Here is a 21,276-nt window from a genome sequence, read left to right as displayed (position 1 = left end):
CATCTATAGTAAACATCAAATATCTTCTAATTGGCTGATTTTGTCGCATACTACTGCATTCACACTTTCAATGTGGACAAAATACTTAGACTGTGCCTGGTTGTGTCAACTACTTAAACCCATTCTTCATTTTGGGTGATGACAAACCCCTCTCTGCTTTCTGCATCACCACATCTATGCATGTACCCCCCGTTACAAAACCCACCAAAAAAAAAGAAATAAATAAATTAAAGTTGCACGCCCTGCACCTGACATAAACACACACTAGTTATAACTGGCTATTCAACCGGAAAGACAAATAGTCCCCTTTCATTTGTGCACCAAGTTTTAATTTCTGACACTGAACACTTGGCAACTCTTCTAGGTGTTCAGTGCTTTCGGCAGCGATTCGCATGGACCGTTCTCAAGTCTTTGTTCCTCATTTGACCTTCTCTGATACTGGCCTATTTACTCTCACAATAATTATTCATACAAGCATAAATATTACATGGCAGTCAAGTCTCAGGCACCTCCGAGTGTGATTTGAAGCACAGCAAAGCACAAAGCTCTTTGTTCTACAGCGTTTTACTCTGCATCATCATTTCTAGACGTCAGTCACAAGTTATCACTACTAATGATCCAAAGTGTAACATAATAATAGACTGTATTCATCTGTTTGTCTTTAGCTTAAATAAAGCTAGTTAAGATTTAGGTTTTAGCCTATAATGGCTATGTGAAATTATATTACTAAGTTCCTGTGCAATGTAAAACCTTGCCAAAATGCATGAAAAATTAATTGGCACATCATATTTAGTCAAATAAAAATGAACGATTATATCCCCCTCAAGTCATTCAAAACGTACCCGTTATCAATGAATTAAATATCAATGATTTAAATATCAACATTATGTAAACAATCTTTAAGTGCGAGTGTAAGATGACAAAATATTCAGTTGTTTGGTCTTCCTATAACAATTCCTTTAATCAGTTATTTGGATTTATGAATATTTAGATATTCCTAAATGTAACAATGTTAAATTCTAAAGTATTTGATGCAATGCTCACCTGTGGACAAACTATTATAAAGCTGAAGAAAGCGACAGGGACTTTGATATGTTTACTATATGTTGACCTACAGTGTACAAACACATAAGCACAGACGTCTGTCAAACACATAATTAAATACTGTGCATATACAGTAGAAATATTGCCAAGTTGAAAAACTGTACACATTTTCATGCATGTTCTTGTTGGCAGAGGCATTGGATGTCTTATATAGAGTGATATAATGTATTTGACCTGTATCATACTCACTCACACACATAGACATGTAAACACTTTCCTGGACGTAATATTCATGAGAACGTTTGGCTACAAAAGATGAGTCTCTCGAATCTCTGAGATAATGTTGCTGGCTTTCTTGAGCGCCTAAAATGAGACAGAATGGCAGGTCAAATAGTGTGCATGGGCACAATAATCAAACTGAATATCTATTCATTATACAGCACATGCATGTAGGTTTGTTACGCATCGTGTACAATATAGGATTGTCATGTATCAACCCAATCTCAAGGCAAGTCGTGGTATAGTCACAAAATATTTTATTAATTTTATTTTAAAAAAAGTTCACGTTATTAAGCACAAATGTCATTTTTGTGACACTTAACACAAATTTCTATAAAAAGTTGTTCATGTCCCTAGCACAACTTTCTTTTTCGTGTCATTTTATGTTTTGTTTTCTCATTTTTTCCCCTATTTTTTTACCATTGTCATTTGGGGTTGGGGTTAGAATGATTTTTTGTTAAATTTCTGACATTCTAACCCAAACCCCATTTCTAACCCCAACCCCAAGCGAAAATAGTTTGGAAGAAAAACTTGTAGAAATCAATACATAAAATTACATCCTAACTCAAACCCCAAATTTAACCCCAACCGACAATGATTTAAAAATAGAAACTATTTTCCGGTCCCCCCGGTTTGATTGCATCACGGTTCCCCATGATCGAAGGCGTCCTGCTTCCCCCTGACCAAACGTGTCCCTGTTCCCCTGGTCTGATCACATCCAGGTCCCCCGGTCTGAACGTATCCAGGTTCCCCCAGTCTGATTGCGTCCAGTTTGCCCTTGTCTGATAGTGTCCAGGTTCCCCCAGTCTGATCTTGTCCAGTTTTCCCCCGTCTGATCGCTTCCCGGTTCCCCATGACCGAGCGCATCCTGGTTCCCGCTGACTGAATGTGTCCCTGTTCCCCCATCTGATCACATCCAGGTCCCCTGGTCTGAATGTGTCCAGGTTCCCCCTGCCTGATCGTGTCTAGTTTGCCCCGCTCTGATCGCGTCCCGGTTTTCCTGGTCTGATCATGTCCAGGTCACCCGGTCTGAACGCGTCCAGGTTCCCCCAGTCTGATCTCGTCCAGTTTGCCCCGGTCTGACCACGTCCCAGTTCCCCCTGACCGGACGTGTCCCTGTTACCCAAACTGATTGCGTGCCGTATCCCCCTGACCGAACATGTTCCTGTTCCCCCATCTGATTGCGTGCCGTACCCCCCTGACCGAATGTGTCCCTGTTCCCCCATCTGATTGCGTGCCGGTTCCCCCTGACCGAACGTGTCCCTGTTCCCCCATATGATTGCGTGCCATATCCCCCTGACCGAACATGTCCCTGTTCCTCCATCTGATTGCGTGCCGTTTCCCCCTGACCGAACATGTCCCTGTTCCCCCATATGATTGCGTGCCGTATCCCCCTGACTGAACATGTCCCTGTTCCTCCATCTGATTGCATGCCATATCCCCCTGACCGAACATGTCCCTGTTCCTCCATCTGATTGCGTGCCGGTTCCCCCTGACCGAACATGTCACTGTTCCCCCATATGACTGCGTGCCGTTTCCCCCTGACCGAACGTGTCCCTGTTCCTCCATCTGATTGCGTGCCGTATCCCCCTGACCGAACATGTCCCTGTTCCCCCATATGACTGCGTGCCGGTTCCCTCTGACCGAACATGTCCCTGTTCCTCCATCTGATTGCGTGCCGGTTCCTCTGACAGAACGTGTCCCTGTTCCCCCATCTGATTGCGTGCCGGTTCCCCCTGACCGACATGTCCCTGTTCCCCCATATGATTGCGTGCCATATCCCCCTGACCGAACATGTCCCTGTTCCTCCATCTGATTGCGTGCCGGTTCCCCCTGACCGAACATGTCCCTGTTCCCCCATCTGATTGCATGCCGTATCCCCCTGACCGAACATGTCCCTGTTCCCCCATATGACTCCGTGCCGGTTCCCCCTGACCAAACGTGTCCCTGTTCCCCCATATGACTGCGTGCCGTATCCCCCTGACCGAACATGTCCCTGTTCCCCCATATGACTGCGTGCCGGTTCCCCCTGACCGAACATGTCCCTGTTCCTCCATCTGATTGCGTGCCGGTTCCCCCTGACCGAACGTGTCCCTGTTCCCCCATATGATTGCGTGCCGTATCCCCCTGACCGAACATGTCCCTGTTCCTCCATCTGATTGCGTGCCGGTTCCCTCTGACCGAACATGTCCCTGTTCCCCCATCTGATTGCGTGCCGTATCCCCCTGACCGAACATGTCCCTGTTCCCCCATATGACTGCGTGCCGGTTCCCCCTGACCGAACGTGTCCCTGTTCCCCCATATGATTGCGTGCCATATCCCCCTGACCGAACATGTCCCTGTTCCTCCATCTGATTGCGTGCCGGTTCCCCTGACCGAACGTGTCCCTGTTCCCCCTTATGATTGCGTGCCGTATCCCCCTGACCGAACGTGTCCCTGTTCCCCCATATGATTGCGTGCCGGTTCTCCCTGACCGAATGCGACAGATACACAATTGGGTGTGTGGCGTGCTGGTTTTGGCGAAAAAGTCCAAGGCTACTCTTCAGGCTGTAACTAAACTTATATGACTACAGGTAAAGGCCGCATCTTTTAAGTTTGTGATAAACATTGCATCTACTTTGACATAGGACATATGATGTCGTATGACAGTGTAGTGATGGTGTCCCATTTCTTAGAAAAATATTTTTAACCCTTCCCCTTTCCACTCTGTTTCAAGGGGCAAGGAAAAGGGGTGAGGGGTAGCCATAAGGGTATAAAACCGAAGTGTAAATGCATTTAGTGGAAATGTACAAAGCCGAATTTTGACTTCAAAATTCATAAAAGTTGTGTTCATCTATGAAGAATAACTTGTTGGACAAAACGTGTAAGTGTCAAAGTTTTGTTAATCACAGAGCTTATTTTGTGCGATAATCCAAAAGTCTATGGAAAAAAATGAATGGGCTTTCTGAGGAGAGAACCAGTGTCACGCTAACTTCCAGGTTAGGCTACAAAAATACGTCATCCCTGCGGCACTCTATACTATTGCCAATTTGTGAGATGCAGTTGTTCGGCAGCTAAAAGCAAATTTCTTCAAACTTTCATTTCAGACATAAGCAAACGTACCTCCAGCATCTGTGCGACCTCCGTGCGCTGTTGGGCTGTCTCCTGAGACTCAATGAGGAGTTCCTGCAGCAAAGGCTGTTTGTAGAGTTGCCCAACCAGCTCACTTTGCAAATGCTCTTTCACAAAATTCACCAGGAAATGCATCACAGTCTTTGGCACGCTACATACAGCAGAAAAAAGTCAAATGTAAAATGGCTCCCATCCACCCAATGTATTTGTCTCTTACACATACATGCACCATGAAGCTGACCTGTCCTGAATGCTCTTCCGTACAATCAGGAAGTAGCACTTGATGAGTCTCTGAATGACCTCACAGTCCCTCTGCTCACGGGAGGTCAGTTTGCGAGACACTGGCACAGCCTATAGAAACATTTCAAACGCCTTTAAATCTTTTACGTTTTTTTCCCAATGTTCTGGCTTTTTTCTTACTGTGGTAATAAGATAGCATAAGATAGTTACTGTGTCCAACAGGTTAATGGCTTTGCTTGGGCTTCCGAACCCGGACACAGGGCCTTTCTCTTCCAAAGGAATCTTGTCATTTTTCCGTTGCTTCCCTGCATCGCCAGTCTCCACCTGTAAAAGAGAGATTATTACAAATGCTTATCACGTTTGGATTGGGAGAAATGGAGAAAAAGTCGAGTTTCAGTACCTGCTGGCTGTTGACGGATGCAGAGACCTGGGCAGCGTCTGTGAAATCGGGATGTTTGGTGTTTATATACGCCAACTCAATCGCAACCAGATTATGAACCTGGAAGAAAAGTGTTTTTGAGCGTATTGTGTTACATAAAGGTAATGTATAAATATGGGAATGGGGCAGGGGATGAATAGCCAATAAACCGTGATGGGATGAACATGAAAATTATACTACTTATTAAAAAACTACTTAGTACATAAAACTAGCACAGATATGTAGGATATCAGCTACATTAACAGGTTTCATAGTGGGTTTGAGTCTCTTTTTTATATATAAAATGAGTATGTCATGTTATTCGTTTGTTTATTTAGGCCTGGAGAAAACAATCTGCATCTGCAGCATGAACTGCATCAGAAAAGAACAGCAAAAGTATAAAGCTGCTGAAAATAAAATGATTTATTATTTATAAAATGATTCATGATTTAGTTTTTTTTATATATAAATATTTCATAAGCTTCTTTTTGATTATGTGAATACTGCCTGTACTAGAAATTTATTTACTCTGTAAATCTGATTCACTACAATGCAAAATTGTGAAAAGCACTAGAGAAATACATTTAAATTGTGTTTCTTAGATAAAAAAAAATTCTGAGATTCAGGGATCACCTGCCAGAAATACAATGTTGTTGGGAGTGGAAGATTTGTAAGCATAATCATTATGAAGTCTGATTGAAGTAAGAATGGATATCAAACTAGGGCTGTCAAAAGAGTAATCGAGATTAATCGCATACAAAATAAAGTTTGTGTTTGCATAATATATTTGTGTGTGTATTGGGTGTAATTATTATGTATAAATTTAAAGGGGACATTTAACAAGACTTTTTAAGATGTCAATAAAATCTTTGGTGTCCTCAGAGTACGTATGTGAAATTTAAAGGAACAGTATGTAGCATTGTGGCCAAAACTGGTACTGCAATAAGAAAACTTGTGGCTAAAACTGGTACTGCAATCACACAACTGGTGGCCAATACACAAAATGACAACATAAACATCAGTTGAGGGCTGCAACTCCACTTTTTAAATGACAATATCCTGGCCGGACCACTGTTATCACTGATATAAGTATTTGAAATGAAAAGGATTTCTTAATGTCTAGTGACATATCAGGGCCATTTTATGATTAATTGATAAACATTTCTTACATACTGTTCCTTTAAGCTCAAAATATCATATAGATAATTTATTATAACATGTTAAAATTGTCACTTTGTAGGTGTCAGCAAAAATGTGCCGTTTTTGGGTGTGTCCTTTAAAATGCAAATGAGCTGATCTATGCACTAAATGGCAGTGCGTGGTTGGATAGTGCAGATTAAGGGGCGCCATTATCCCCTTCTGACATCACAAGGGAAGCCACATTCCTATTCCAAATGAGCTATTTTTTCAGATGCTTGCAGAGAATGGTTTACCAAAACTAAGTTACTGGGTTGATCTCTTTCACATTTTCTAGGTTGATAGAAGCACTGGGGACCCAATTATAGCACTTAAACATGGAAAAAGTCAGATTTTCATGATATGTCCCCTTTAAGAAAAATGTTATGTTTTTTTTATTTATATATAATATAAAATATATCACAATCTAAAATATATACACACATGTAAATGTTTCTTAAATACATACATACATGCATGTATGCTCACACACATATTATGCAAAAACAAATGTATGTAAGATTAATTAATCGAGATTAATCTTTTGACAGCCCTAATCGAAACACAAATTACTTTACAAAATGAAACACAAACCACAGAACATTTTGTTTGTTTCCATCTGTCACTGCAAATATTGCAAAATAAAAACTTGTGGTGCATTTTCAACACTTTTTCTGCTGAGTTCAGCGTGCTATGCGTGAAAGAAATAGCTCAACGTTCAGAAATTGAAAATTGGGTGCGGCTTCTAGAAAAAGCAGAAACCTGCTACAATGGGCAAATATATCACATTTTATCCCTTAAAAATGATTAATACACCAGGAATATTTAACAGATACATTTTGTTATATTCCAAATTTAGGATAACATTATATTGTTTTAATTTGTTGACGGTCTCAATATATCTAGTCATGCTTATAAACAAGTCAGTGCTCTCACCATCTCATTGGTTATTGGCAGGCGTTTTCTGAGCAAACCGGTCACCACCTCCACTATTGAATCATGCAGTTTGGGGAACCTCAAAAGCTCCTTCGGACATAAACAAACACAAATACATATATACATTAAGTTAGTCATCCATTATTTAAAAGGTCATTTACACTGTCCGTGTGAAAGACTGCTCACTGTTACCTATCTGCATAATATTCAATCAACCCTAAAAGAAGATTATGAGAATCACTGTTCATCGCGTTGCCTCTGGGTCACTTCTTGACATTAAATTTATGTATATAATATATGAGTAAACCGGAAAAATATATCATAACACAAACGTACACAGTGTAGGCAGCAGGTAAGAAGAGATAAGACCTGGATGAGGTGCTGAATTTTAATGTAGCTTCTGCTGACCCTGTGTGTGTGTGTGTATACATGTGCGTGCGTGCGTGCGTGCGTGTGTGTGTGTGTGTGTGTGTGTACATCACAAAGCTCCTCGCAAAAATCGACACCAAAACCATCAAACGAAAGGTATTTTTAGAAAAAACTAACAACAAATTTTACATATTAAATCAAAGAACAAAACAAAGCTCCCACAAAATAAATCCTCCAAAATATTTATTGATCAACAACGTTTTGGTCTCATGATATTCATCAGGTAGACATATTGAACTAAAAGAGGTACAATAGCAAATGTTTTATTGTTTAATAGTCATTTGCTGAATAAAATTATAAAAATCTAATGCAAGTACAGCTCAGATCATACTTTTTTGTAAGGCTAATAAAACAATATTGCAAAAAAAAAGAAAAACAAACAAATGCAAATTAGATGCAGAGCAAATGACGGTGGTTTTGGTAACCTTGTCACCAACAGTAAATAAAACAAGACATACTCTGAAAATGGAGACTGGACTGCATTTAGTTACGATTGGGTAGGTAAGTTATACATTTACAGTACTAGCAGTGCAGCTTGTAATTGTCAAACTAAATGCTGTGCACAGAAGAAAAAATACAAAGTTTTTGATGCAGGCCCCATATATGATAAAGACAACATCAGCTGATACAGCTAAACAAAGACAAAAGACCGTAACTCGCTGTGGAACTGAGAAAAAATACTTTAAGTTTAGACTTTTTAGTGACTTTTAGCTGCACTTATTTTCTTCTTCATAGCTATTTTCTTTAAAAAAAAAAAAAAACAACAACAACGAAATTTACTAAAGATACTCATCCACATGATAAAGGAGCTCTTAAATGTCACCAAAATAGCAACTCATTTTTTATTTAAAAAAATTACGGCCTTTTGCCTTTGTAGGTCAGTATACTAAGGTGTATATTCTGTAAAGCTGCTTTGCAACAATGCAAAATTTTGAAAAGATGTATAGATATGTATAGAGGTAAATTTAAAGGGACACTTCACCGATTTGCATTAAGCTTTGTATCGTTAGAACCCCAGTCATGTTTTTAAATGGTCGTGCATTATTCCCTCAGTTTCCCCTGAGACGGGAGAAATACAGATTTCAGTGTTGCACTTCCTTCTTTCAATAATGTAAAAATCATCATTTTGCGTCATTGAAAGAAGAAACTGCTGTATCTTTGTTTAGGGTGAAAGACAACAGACACTCATTCCTCATTTTTCCAAGATGGGGTCTATGGGTGGGACCTAAAGACCTATTACAGATCAGTGGGTGGGACTTACGAAAATATACGAACACAGACGGAAAAAACGATCGTCCGCCATCTTTATGGTAAGCTAAGCTAACAGACGTTGTGGAGCGAGACTTTATGTTACAATAATAGAGGAAGGTAATGGATATGATATGGAAGAGGGTGATTTCGCAAGCGTGATGTTTTAATCCGCTGTTCATTGCACCTTTAAGAGCCACAATAGAGCAAAGAGCTGAGGCAGATGGAGAAACAGAAGCCCGAGGAGTAGGCCGGAGCCTGGGCTTCGACTGCGTAGAAGAGCCCGTGGAAGACGCTGCAACCATCGGCCTCTGCTGCGTAGAGAAGCTCGGACTGGCTCGAGCTTGGACGGACTAGTAGTGCCTGTACTCTCGCTGTGTGCTTTCTGTATAACACCGCATCAGATCAGGAAATGGACGTTTGTTTGGTGAATGTTTCCAGGGCAAGAAAAGGGAACTTTGCGCGTGTTTATTTCACAGACCTGTTTCGGCTTACGAGCACAAGCGCTGAGCCAGCACGTCTGTGGAGTATACATATTGGCCCTCATTTATCATTCTTGCATAGAAACGGTCGTATACATTGCTTACACTCCTCTCACGGCCTGATTTATGAAATGTAATTCAGGTGTAAGCAATACTTCATAAATGCCGCGGCTGAAAAGATCGTCATTAGAATAACACGCCCATATAAATTCAAGTCTCCGCCTCCCCCACGCCCTCATTTTAAGCCACTGGCTCACGGAAGACGGCAAAGAAGAGAAGCCAGCGAAGTGCAGGATGCGGCATTTTCTTCTTGGGGAATATACATGTTTGGCCAAGCACTCTCAAAAATATATCAGAAACTGAATGAAGCTTGCTCCTACCCAAGCTTCATACCGTATATGGACAGCGCCGTCTTGGATACATATTTTAGAATCCTAAACTGGAAGCGACAGTCAAAGCCTGCAGGGATAAACGGACAACTGACTATAAAGTGAGTGTTTCTATTTACTTTGTTATACTAACGTGGCATTTATGTACACAATAGCATATCTGAGCAGTGTTTCGATTAATGGGAGTGGCTTGCAGAACTGTGCATTGTGGGAGTTGTAGTTTTCCATACAAATGTGCCCTAAAGTCGCGTTCTGTCTTTTCTCGGTCAAAAAGACACAAAATTCTAAATGTATGTAACATTTCGACTACAAATATGACCCACTTTCAATAAAGATTCATGTTTCTACCGGTGAAATGGCCCTTTAATTTCATTAAATAAACGGGAGTGATATTAATGTGTGTGGTTCACCTGTGTGCTGTAAGCCGAGCAGTGTTGAATGATCCTCTGCAGTTCTTCATGTACGAGCTCCACACAGCGCATGCTGGGTTCCTCCAATCTCTTGATCTGCTTTTTCACCAGCAGCTCAAAACTCACCTCAGGAACAAACAGAGCCGGACGAGGGCCCTACAAAAAAAAAACAATACATTTATATTCTCATCTAGATTAGCATGAATAACCAACTGGGAAATGTTACAAAACTAGACGATCCAGCATTTAATTCAGTTTTTGTTTTTGAAATGGGAACAAATATTGTAATACTGTTGATCCAATGAGAATACACAGTATGTGGCCTTGTCTATGAAATCCATGCTAAAGTCTCATAATCTTATTATTAGATTGAAGCATCAACGTTTGATTTAAATTTTTGACATGGTCCATAACATTGTATACATTCATTTTACACAGTAATGTTAGTTCAGTGTAATGGTTGATACGTTTTAGCTATGGTTTAAACTAAGGTAATTTACTGCTTATTTATGTTGCTTGTTTTTAAAAATAATCTACTCTTGGAGGATTTTGTTGTTATTGATTCTTTGTGGAAGTCTACCGGAAGTCACAAAAGCCATTTTGTTTATGTTGTCGCTGCTGAAACCGCCTATAGCTCCTCTTTAACGTAGATTATGCATCAGGATTTTAGCAGTTCAGTGAAAGTGACTGCTATTTTGACAATAAAAACAGAAAATTGTCATTAGCCATGTTTGCATCAGCATGATTTTATGCGCATGTTGAAGTATCGCATCAGAAACAAGTGAGGAAATGGCAAATTTCTAATAAAAATTCCGTAATTACGCTCGCTTGAGGTGTTTTTTGACTTTAGCGAAAAATATTAAATCTGAATAATGGGAGATGGAAACGCATTTGCCGAATAATTTCTGACATAGCGAACATTAAACCCACATGACTTATCGTCTAGCTTTTTTCGCTGTCATTGTCTTTACCATATATGGGGCTTGACATCGTCTTAATGCCCTTGGTGCTAGTGCCTGCATTAAAAATGCTGCATTCCTTCTTCTGTGCACAGCATTCAGTTTGGCAACTACAAGCTGCACTGCTAATAAATTAATAACCTGCCCCATCGTGACTACATGCAGCCCTGTATCCATTTTCCAAGCGTGCCATGTTTTGTTTACTGTTGGTTACTAGATTAACAATACCACCGTCATTCGCTCGAATAATATTCGCATTTGTATGTTATTTTTTTTGCGCAAATTTTGAAAAGATTCGCTTCATTCGGTTTCTGGATGGAAACCCAGCTTATTATAATACATTAAGCTGTATTAAAATACATTATGTGACTGTTCAGAAAATGGAAGTGAAATAGGTTCGAAGTCCCAATACTAGTCTGAACGCAAAAATGACGTGATGATGTCACAAATATGCTAATTAGTAGGGGTGGGACAAAAAAATCGATTCTTAGATGAATCGCGATTCGGACATGGGCTGATTCTGAATCGATTCACAAATGTCAAGAATCGATTCTTAAATGTTAGTTTACGTTTAAGAGAGTGCGCACTGCACGAGCGCATAGCGGAGCGTACAAGAGCAGAAGAGAAAGAAATAATATCTAGAACAGCCCTGTTTGACTCATTCTAAACTGCAAGAAAACAAGATACACTTTCGGATAATCTTTCTCTGCCTTTTCTCTGTTCAGTGAGCAGCAGGGGGAAATAGCGCATTTCATTTAATGACTCTTCTGACTGTGCTATAGTGTTTCCCTAAACCATCCGCTGACTGTTTAGATATAACATGAATATTAGTGATCGACCGATATATCGGCCGGCCGATACATCGGGCCGATTTTAGCAGGTTTTAGGTGTATCGGCATCGGCCGATTCGCGGCTTGCGTTCGCCGATAGCTTTTCCCCGGCATTAATTACAGACAGGCGCCCACAGGCAGCTCTGTGTTGCTGGAGGCTGCCTGCAGCCCGTGCATTGCCCCTCCCCCCACTAGCAGAGCGGAGCGCTCCAAGCCTGCTCTGGTAAGTTTTAAACTTCAAAGCATCTTTTAACTGTTTGACTGAAATATTGCCATATACTTTGAAAGTGTTAACACGTTGCTCTATATGTGCGTGCAATCATAGCTAAGAAAGTTTGGTGGTCATAATGGAAAACGCGAATGCCTATAAAACTGCTTGCCATTGTATTTAGGGAGCTTCAAATAGCCTTTAGGCTAACCGTATGCATACAGCAGCTGTTACGAACATCATATGATTAAATAATGCTGACATTGTTCCGTGATTTCGTGGTATTTATAGGAGTTTTATTCAGCGACCACCAGTCTGACGTTTGGACGCGACGCGTGCTCATAATGCCGCAAGCGAACGCAGGTCATCAGCCGAACAGCTGATCATAGCTGGACATGCTGGGTTTTTAATTTTCATCTCCATAAATATATGTAGTAGTAAAAGGCTAAAAATTAATATCCATTGCTGATAGTTTCTCGTCATTGTGGAGAGCGCAGTTCATGGTTGCATACGTTTATGGTTGTTAACACGGAGTTTCGCGGAATTTGTCAGCGGAAAAAAATAAGAAATATGACCCAAAGCACTTAGTTCCAAACAGTTCCCACAGGACTTTTATGTGACCGGAGAAGTGTTTTTTTGTAAGTTTTGTCAACATTTCTGTTCACTGGGAGCGCAAAGATACATGCACTCTCTCATCCATGTCTCACTGCACCTCTCCCACGTGCACGCGCTCTACTATCTGACCGAAGTCCGTACACAAATCCTCATGTATTTGTTCAGTTTTATGCGTTTTAAGCGAGCTGAGGCAAACTAACTATCCCTCGCATTTATTATAGGGCAAGAGGGTGTGTGAGGTACAGAAGTGGGGCAATTGGCATGTTAATCAGAATTCTTTTTAAGTTGTTTTTTGATCAGTATTGCTGTTTACATTTTCCTTGTCTTCTTATTAAAGACATTTGCTCTACAAGAGATTAAGTTAAGTGCACTAAAACTTAGACCTTAGCATTAAATAGGTTGTAAATAGTTGGTTACTTTAATGGATAAAGTACAGTGTTCACATTGTTATGCTGCTTGGTTGTTGCTACTGTGTGCAATGGTGTAATTATTATTTTATTTATGTATTTTAAGCAGCACTGAATTTTCTTACTTGTGCTACCTCATTTTACTATTTGTTAAATGTAGTTCAATAAATTTTCCTTTTTTAAATTAAGAGCTGTAACATTTGGTTTTATCATTGTGTCATTTTTATGATAAAAACTGAATGAGAAAAAGCAGTATCGGCTCCAAATATCGGCTAAAGAAAATCGGCAGCCTGTATCGGTCATCGGCTAAAGCTGATGGGAAAAAATCGGCATCGGCACAAAAAAATCCATATCAGTCGATCCCTAATGAATATACTTCTGTAAAAATATGCACATAGTTTGTTATTCAGTCGCTGGGTGCGCTGCATTATATAAATACAGTAATACTGCCAATCACTGTGTATAATGATGATGCTTGACGCTTAACGTTAGTCAGTTCGTTGAAGTTAATGCCTTTAACATATTAGGGGTGTAACGGTACGTGTATTCGAACCGGACCGTTTCGGTTCAGGGCTTTCGGCACGGTGCACACGTGCACCGAAAGGCCGAATGCATTTTGTGTGCGCCTGTGCGGAACATAATACGTGCGTTTCCGCACGAACATATTAAGTGGCGGAAGTCTCCGCGTTCAGCGCAAGTCTTCTGTCAAACATATAACATAATTCGGCCCGCAGAAAGATTTTTATTTACTTAGTTGTATATCCGTTTGATTATTGATGTAAACGTTTACGTGTCGTATCTAAAAGCGCATGTTAAACGCGTGTCAACGCGCTGCTTTGTTCTTTCAAAAGTGCGTGAGAGGATGCGCGTCTTTCGTTGCTACGCAATCATGAGACGCGCTTTCTGTGACAACCAGAATAAGGAATGCGTGATCAGATTTTTCATCTGCACCTCACGTCAATCATATCATTGTCACAATGCGATCAGCTGGTCGGGACAGAGAAGAGCTGCAACCCGGGCTTACTCAGCTGTTACTCAGCTGCGGAGGGGTTCGTAAGTAAAGTCACAGCTTACATTGATGACACAAGCAAAGATTAGGAGAAACGTGCAAAAGATCAAAGATGGTTATGTATTCAACTCACTAATCTCAAAATGAGTGTATAATAAGTATATCATCATGTTGCTTGCTATGCAGTTACACATAGAGCAGTAATATTATTTTTATACAGAGATGGTGCATAGCCAATTCAATACTGTGAGGTAAACAATCCAAAATAAATCAAAACAGAAAATTTTTGGTGGCAAAAATGTAGGCTAATAGTTCATAAATGTATTCGGGAATTGAATTTATTAGTTCAAGGTTTTAGTAGAAAAAGTTTAAGAGAAGGTTAAGAAAAGAGTTATAACTTCTGTTATAAAATAATGTAAAAAAGAACTTTGCAGTAGTATTTTATTTATTATTTTTTCATATTATATATATTTTATATGTTATATTTTAATAAAAAGTGTTTAAAAAAGTGTAAACAAATTGTAAAAAAAAGTTTATAGTAATAAACAACCTGCAGTTTAATGTTTGCATTTCTCCCGTACTGTACCGAAAATGAACCGAACCGTGGCTTCAAAACCGGGGTTCGCACCGAACCGTGATTTTTGCGTACCGTTACACCCCTATAACATATAGAATTAATAAGTTTAATTACTTTTTATGTTTTAATGTCTTAAACAGAAACAGGACATATATGTATATAAGAATGACATTATTTAACCCTTATGTTGCATTAAAGTACAGTATATGACAGTTCAGCGACTAGTAGCAAAAGCGCAAACATTAACCTGGCTTTGAGAGCAAATGTGAAGTAATGACGTCACAGATATGAAAATTGGTACGTCAAGAATTGATTCTGAATCGAAAAGGGACCCTAAGAATTGATCCCGAATACATTCATGAGGAACCAAGCGATTCCCACCCCTACAAATTAGCATTTAGCATAATCCAGAGGATGAGCTGTGTCCCAATTAAAAGGCCGCGACCTTCTAAGGACGTATTCTAACTGTGGGTTTAACTTCAAACCAGACGCGAGTTCAATAATTTGCGCAAGTAGATTACATAAAAAGTCAATGCAAACACCCGATCAGACTAATCCCTGCGTGGGGCGATGCAAATGACGCAATATGGGCAGCGTGTTTTCAGCGACTAAAAAAATATATAATAATAAAATATTCAACTCGAAGTTAAATACCGCGAGTAATCTAAAGCGAGCGAATAACACGATGCCCCGCATTTGGTGTGTACGTAGCATAAGACAGATTGTGTCACAGCAGCGCAACTTAAGGCTAGTAAGGCCATCCCGATTCGAAGGATGCTTAAAATGAAGCCTCAAAATGCGTCCTTATTTCTCAGCGCTGTTAAGGATAGAACGAATGGATCTTTGGAGCAAGAGGCTATCCCAATATTAATTTCGCACCTGTAACAGCTGCATATAACGGCTGGATATTCTAAAATAAACAATTAAAACCTTTATTAAATAAAGTGTGCATTTAGCAGAAACAAGTTTCTTGTCACTGTTTTATAAGTTATGTTTTGTATTAACATTATTCTGTGTATGTTGCGTATATATTTAAGGTTGATTAATTTAATATACAGTTGGTTAGTTTAATCTACATCAACGTGTCTTATTTTTAAAAATAAATGTATGTTTTTCTGGTTCCATAATTATTGTAATAAGTCAGAAAAGTCTCTTGAAATCATCCCCAGGTCTTTCCGAACCTGTATGCTTTTTATTTTTGCTGAAGAAATTTCAATAGAAAAAACATTATATTCCTTTTTAGAAAATAACAGTTCATTCCAAGTTTGGCAAGCTCTTAAAAGGACAAAAACAGCAATTATAACAGTACTTTATATAACTTTTCACTATATTCAAAGTCTTCTAAAATCCGATTATTGCTTTGTGAGAGCTACAGACTGAAATTTAAGTACGGCTCCAGTGAGCTGTTAAATTGAGAACAATTTTATACATTACACTGAGTCCCATAAACTAACAGCATATAGAATGAGTTAGAAACAACATTGGGATGAGAAAATAATTACCAAACACTCATTTTCAAAGAACTAACCTTTCAAAAAAGTTCACAAGGACCAGCAAGTTTTTATGCACACACACTGTAAAACCTAACAGTTAACTTAACTCAAACCATTTAAGTAAACCAGTTGCATTAGACCATTTAGGTTTTAAAACACATACATTTAAGTACCGTGAACTTGAGTCATGTGCAATTATGCACTTATATTTTAGTAGTGTGAACTTAATTGTAAGTGCATAACTGCATATGACTCAATTTGTTTAAGATCACATTACTCAAAGGAATTTTTACAAACTAATGCAACCGGTTTACTTAAATGGTTTGAGTTGAGTTAACTTTTAGGTTTTACAGTGCATGCATATAGTAAATATCCAAATGCGTCATACCGTGGCGTTTCGAATAGCTGTGAGAATATCTAGTTCGTTGAGACCGCCCAGAGGATCGATGGACTGCAGGGTTCTTCCGAACGTTTCGTGAAATATGTAACAGATACGAGCTCCTCCACACCTACCATAAACAAATGCACACACAGTTAGTGAAAGCTAAAGCTCACATTCAAAATCTCACTATATTGTTAAGCAATACATGCGCGTTCAAACATTCCCACAGCCCTGGAGTCATATCTGAGCCAGAAAACGTCAATATGTAGCACTTAATTAATCGATAGCTGCTGTAGGACAAACCAGATAGACCTAAACAAGATTTTAGCCAACAGTGCATGGAGCGTGAAGAGTAAGAAGTTAGACAGACTTCAGGATTATCTGTCATATTCAGCGAGCCAGACAAAGTAAACACATTGATATCTGTCATGAGCTCGTGTGTGAAAATGACAGCCTGAGAAGCTTTTGAAAGGTTGCACCTGGAGGATTACATTAGAGGTAATGAAAACACATCAGACTCGGCAAAGAGATGGTAACTTTTACAAAGTGGCACTTTAACCACATCCGGTTAAAGTACCAATATATATCGCATTCAAAAGTGGTAAACGCTTTTTTAAAACTGTAATTGGATTTTTATCTACAATTGTGAATAAGGGACCAATGATTACTTGAGGCAAAAAGTTACATTCAAGACAACCAAATTACACTGAAAAAAAAAATGACCAGAAAGAAATTAATCATACACGTCATGAAAGGTTTACTCATATTAGGAGTGAAATAAAAAACATGATTGTTAATATTCAGACTCTTGCACAGACTTGAATACTTTAAAGCTGTCTGATTTAGACTTGACTGTATCAGGAATCTATTGTGGTATTGTGCCTATTATTAGGGGTGTGATGAGACACTTACTCCATGAGACACGAAATTGGATGCATGAGAACGAGAAGAGATTTTTACAAGATTTTACAAGAAATCCTCAATGATAAAAATGTTTTAACCAATCTAGTACTGTCACTGACAATTGATTTGGCAATTGATAAGTCATTTGAAGATAATGAGGCGATAATAACTGGTTTAAAAAACACACATGGTTTTATTCAGCAGAACACAAAGAATATATATATATATATATATATATATATATATATATATATATATATATATATATATATATATAGAGAGAGAGAGTAAAAAACAAAATTATGTATTATATTAAATGCCTGCAGAGGCAGCCGACGGCCTGGCGATTGTTATTTTACTTTCTTTTTACTTTGAGATAATGCATACTTTTGGCCAAAAGTACTTTTTAAATCCACTTAATCTTAAAAGTTGCCAAACTTTTGAATTGATACAATATTTTACACAGTTATTTGATATCTACATAGAAGGTTTGTGGCTTTATTAAGTACAAAAATGACCCAGAAACAGTTTTACATGTCCATTTACAACCCTAGGGTTTGTCTCTAGAATGAAATGGGCTAGTATTACATTATTTGAAAGGGTCATGAATAATAATATGGAGCTCTGCTCTGATTGGCTGTTTGACAGAGTGGCTCATTTCAGTAATTTGTGTGTAAATAAAAAATATAGATGTAACAAAACTCACAAACAAGCAGAAAAAGAAAATAAAGAATTCCGAAAGTGCAGTAGGCCCTGCGAAAGCTAGATAGAAAATACCCAGCGATTTTACGCACCTATATTGCAGTTTCACAGTTTCAATTTGCAAAGAAAATGGAGGACAACGGCAATAAACCTGTGCAACACAAGAGAGCGTCGAAAGCGACCTTATTGAAGATGATGAGTTATGAAAAAAAAGTCACCATTGCCAACTGACAGCGACCCGCTTTTGTGGTGGAAGATAGGCAGGATGAATTACCCCCACCTTGCGCAGCTGGCAGCGAAGTACCCGAGTTTCCCAGGGACATCAGTGCGGTCGCAGCGCATCTTCTCAACAGCTGCGAAAATGTTGATTGACTTGTTTTCCTGTCCAATAATTTGTAATGAGTCTAGCCTTTTTGCGCATTTCATTATGCCTGCCTAGTGCAGCCTAGCCTAAGTGTCGGTTACGTTTAATAAAAAAACACACATGGCCTGTTCTCAACTTCAAGTAAGTCCATTTAAAGTTTCATTTTTGCACAGTTGTTTGAAATGGACTGGAGATTTTTTAATTGCCTCAATCATAAATGCAGCCGTTTGAAGCCTGCAGTAATGTTTTTCATTTATGTTATGGCAGCAGTCCACTCTGCATATATTTCTTACGAGAATGTTGCACTCATGTTGCTGTTTGTTATTCTGCACGAAAATTTATGCCATTCTTTCAGTGCTCTCTTTACGTTCGTCCGTTATTTGGCGTTAAAAACGCAAACGTCTTTTTTTAGACATGGAAAATCGATTTTATAATCGATTCAATGAACACTTATGTCTTAAAAATCGGAAATGGTTTTTTCACAAAAGTCTAGCCCTAGAAACAAGGTTTGTTCAGGCGCATTGTTGGCGCGTTGCTATTTTGAGGCAAGTGTCTTTTGTTAGTTTCAACCCGGCGCAATGATCATTTTCACGTTTAGCGCCACTTTGTTTAAATGGCAATGTATTTGTGCCCAATTTTGCGTCCATGGGCATTCTGGTCAAAAAAAGGCGCAATATTGTTTTTGTTATTTAAAGATCGCATTATACAGTATATATGCACCTACAAAATAAACGGGACGACAACGCGGGTGTGCTTATCACATACATGGATGCGCAGCAGCAAAAAAAAAAAGCTTTTAAATATGAACGATTAAAGGATTGAAATGTAAAAGATTATTATTGAGTCTCTTGTACACAAATGAGGACCGATTATGAGATGTTAGAAGGTGTGAAGAGCTGCTTCACCTGTAGCCTGGTAAGTAAATAAATGCTTTGCTTTAAACAAATGCATCTATTTTTAAATGTTTTTTAAATGCTACCCTACTGATTTATTGTATATGATGACTCTGTACCTGTGGATATGATGAGATGAGAAACATTTTTAAATAATGCTTTAAAAAACATGGCTGAAATGGCTCTCCGCACGATTGTAAGTTCTTTATCTCTTGTTAATATTTTTAGAGTACAAACCTTTTCTTGCAAATTTGCTAATTTTATAAGATTACAATGATTATGTAGGCTATCAATACATTTACAGCAATTAAAAGCCTGCTATTTTTACTTCTCTGACTGAAAGGAAACCGCTTTTAAAGGTTTTAATATAAAAAAATATTGAAAAAAAGTGAAAAAAAACACAATTATTTAACATTATTCTTAAACTGGGGATCTTCTTCCTCCGCTTAGTTTTTCAGTTTACAAATTCCGTCATCTAAGTAGGAAATCGGCACGGCGCCAGCGCAACTGGCTTTTAAAGCGGATGAGAGCTGAAACTGTCATTGGTTTATTGCACGTTACACCCAAAACACACCCATTACTAATTACGAGAATAGGAACAACCCTTTTAGGCTGTGCGCTTGGCGCACAAACCATTTTTCTCGTCGTTAAATTAGCAAAAGTGGCATCAGACACACCCATTTAGACTGTGCGCAGTGCACTTTAGACAATGCGCTTAGATCGTTAAAATAGGGCCCCTTGTGTTTGAGACTTAGATGAAGATACAGATTTTGAGGAATGATCAATTGTTTAGAGATTGGAAATGGCCGTTTATGAGTGGTAAGTTTAGGGCTTTTCACACTTAAAATAGTTCTTTAATCCTGGGTTAAGGGAATCCTGGGTTATCCTAGTCTCAGATGACATGCCCACAGAATGTTGGCTAAACGTCTGATGTCTATTGCCCACTTCCGCCCCATTCAGACAGCCAGCGACCAGCAGTAGCAGAGCGACGCGATCTCATTCATTTCAATGGAAACTGGGCGACTTCCGGCGGCATGAGCGAAAGTGATCGTTGGCGTCCGCGTGGGTGTGTCCAGCAAGTTAAGAAAAGTTTAACTTTATGCAAATGTCGAGCGATTGTCGAGCGAGTTCACGTCATACTTCTCGTCAGTTACTGGCGTGGATGGATGTTTATGACAAGCAGATTTAGAAACGCCTCATGGAAAGAAATGGGCGACACACATCGATAACATCGCTGGCTGTCTGAATGCGGCTTTAACTGGAAATCCTTTAGGAATGTTAAGCTCATCTTCTGATTTGTTGAAATAAACTGGATTTCCAGGAGAGGCGACTGGGAAACAAAGCTCTGACGTACGATCGAGGAAGAGAAGCAGTCGTGTTTACGTGGGTAATAATGAGCAGTTATCATGATCAGCTAAACATTGTATTTTCAAAATATGCGAATTTAAAGGCATAGACTATCTAAAAGACTTCCAAGAGTTTTGCTTGAGGCAGTTATTAAAGCTAAAAAGATCGCAGCTGGCGTTTGGTTCTCCCGAATTGCTTGTTGGTGTTAAAAAGTGAAGAGATATGCTTCAAACAGATGTTTACCGGGAGCGTCTCATTTGTTGCTTTTGATGAAGTACACCGTTGTTCTATGGTGAGCAAAGATGTTTATTTAAATGCTATTTGGTTGCGGCTGGTTATATCAAAGACTGACTTGCTGCCTGCCGGTTCGTTATTGTGGGGACATTTCCACGATCCAAAACGTGACGCTAGACGAAACAATCTGT

At 39.1% G+C, this 21,276-nt stretch overlaps 1 protein-coding gene across 2 annotated transcripts in view; it reads right to left on the bottom strand.

Moving 5' to 3' along the window:
- Nucleotides 1-306: 306 nt before the first annotated feature.
- Nucleotides 307-21,276, bottom strand: part of LOC129413921 (dynamin-1-like protein) — a 35,453-nt gene continuing 14,483 nt past the window's right edge. For both annotated transcript variants that reach the window (XM_055167756.2, XM_055167757.2), the window contains 8 exons: nucleotides 16,649-16,769; nucleotides 10,163-10,318; nucleotides 7,205-7,294; nucleotides 5,075-5,173; nucleotides 4,885-4,998; nucleotides 4,676-4,785; nucleotides 4,426-4,585; nucleotides 307-1,407 (listed from right to left, as the gene is read on the bottom strand). In XM_055167756.2, coding sequence (XP_055023731.2) covers nucleotides 1,351-1,407; nucleotides 4,426-4,585; nucleotides 4,676-4,785; nucleotides 4,885-4,998; nucleotides 5,075-5,173; nucleotides 7,205-7,294; nucleotides 10,163-10,318; nucleotides 16,649-16,769 — 907 coding nt within the window. In that variant the 3' untranslated portion in view covers nucleotides 307-1,350. The remainder of the gene's footprint in view (nucleotides 1,408-4,425; nucleotides 4,586-4,675; nucleotides 4,786-4,884; nucleotides 4,999-5,074; nucleotides 5,174-7,204; nucleotides 7,295-10,162; nucleotides 10,319-16,648; nucleotides 16,770-21,276) is intronic.

Source organism: Misgurnus anguillicaudatus, chromosome 5, assembly GCF_027580225.2.
Source record: "Misgurnus anguillicaudatus chromosome 5, ASM2758022v2, whole genome shotgun sequence".
NCBI lineage: Eukaryota > Metazoa > Chordata > Actinopteri > Cypriniformes > Cobitidae > Misgurnus > Misgurnus anguillicaudatus.
Note: the sequence above shows the minus strand (reverse complement) of the source record. Positions and strands in the feature narration are given on the sequence as shown.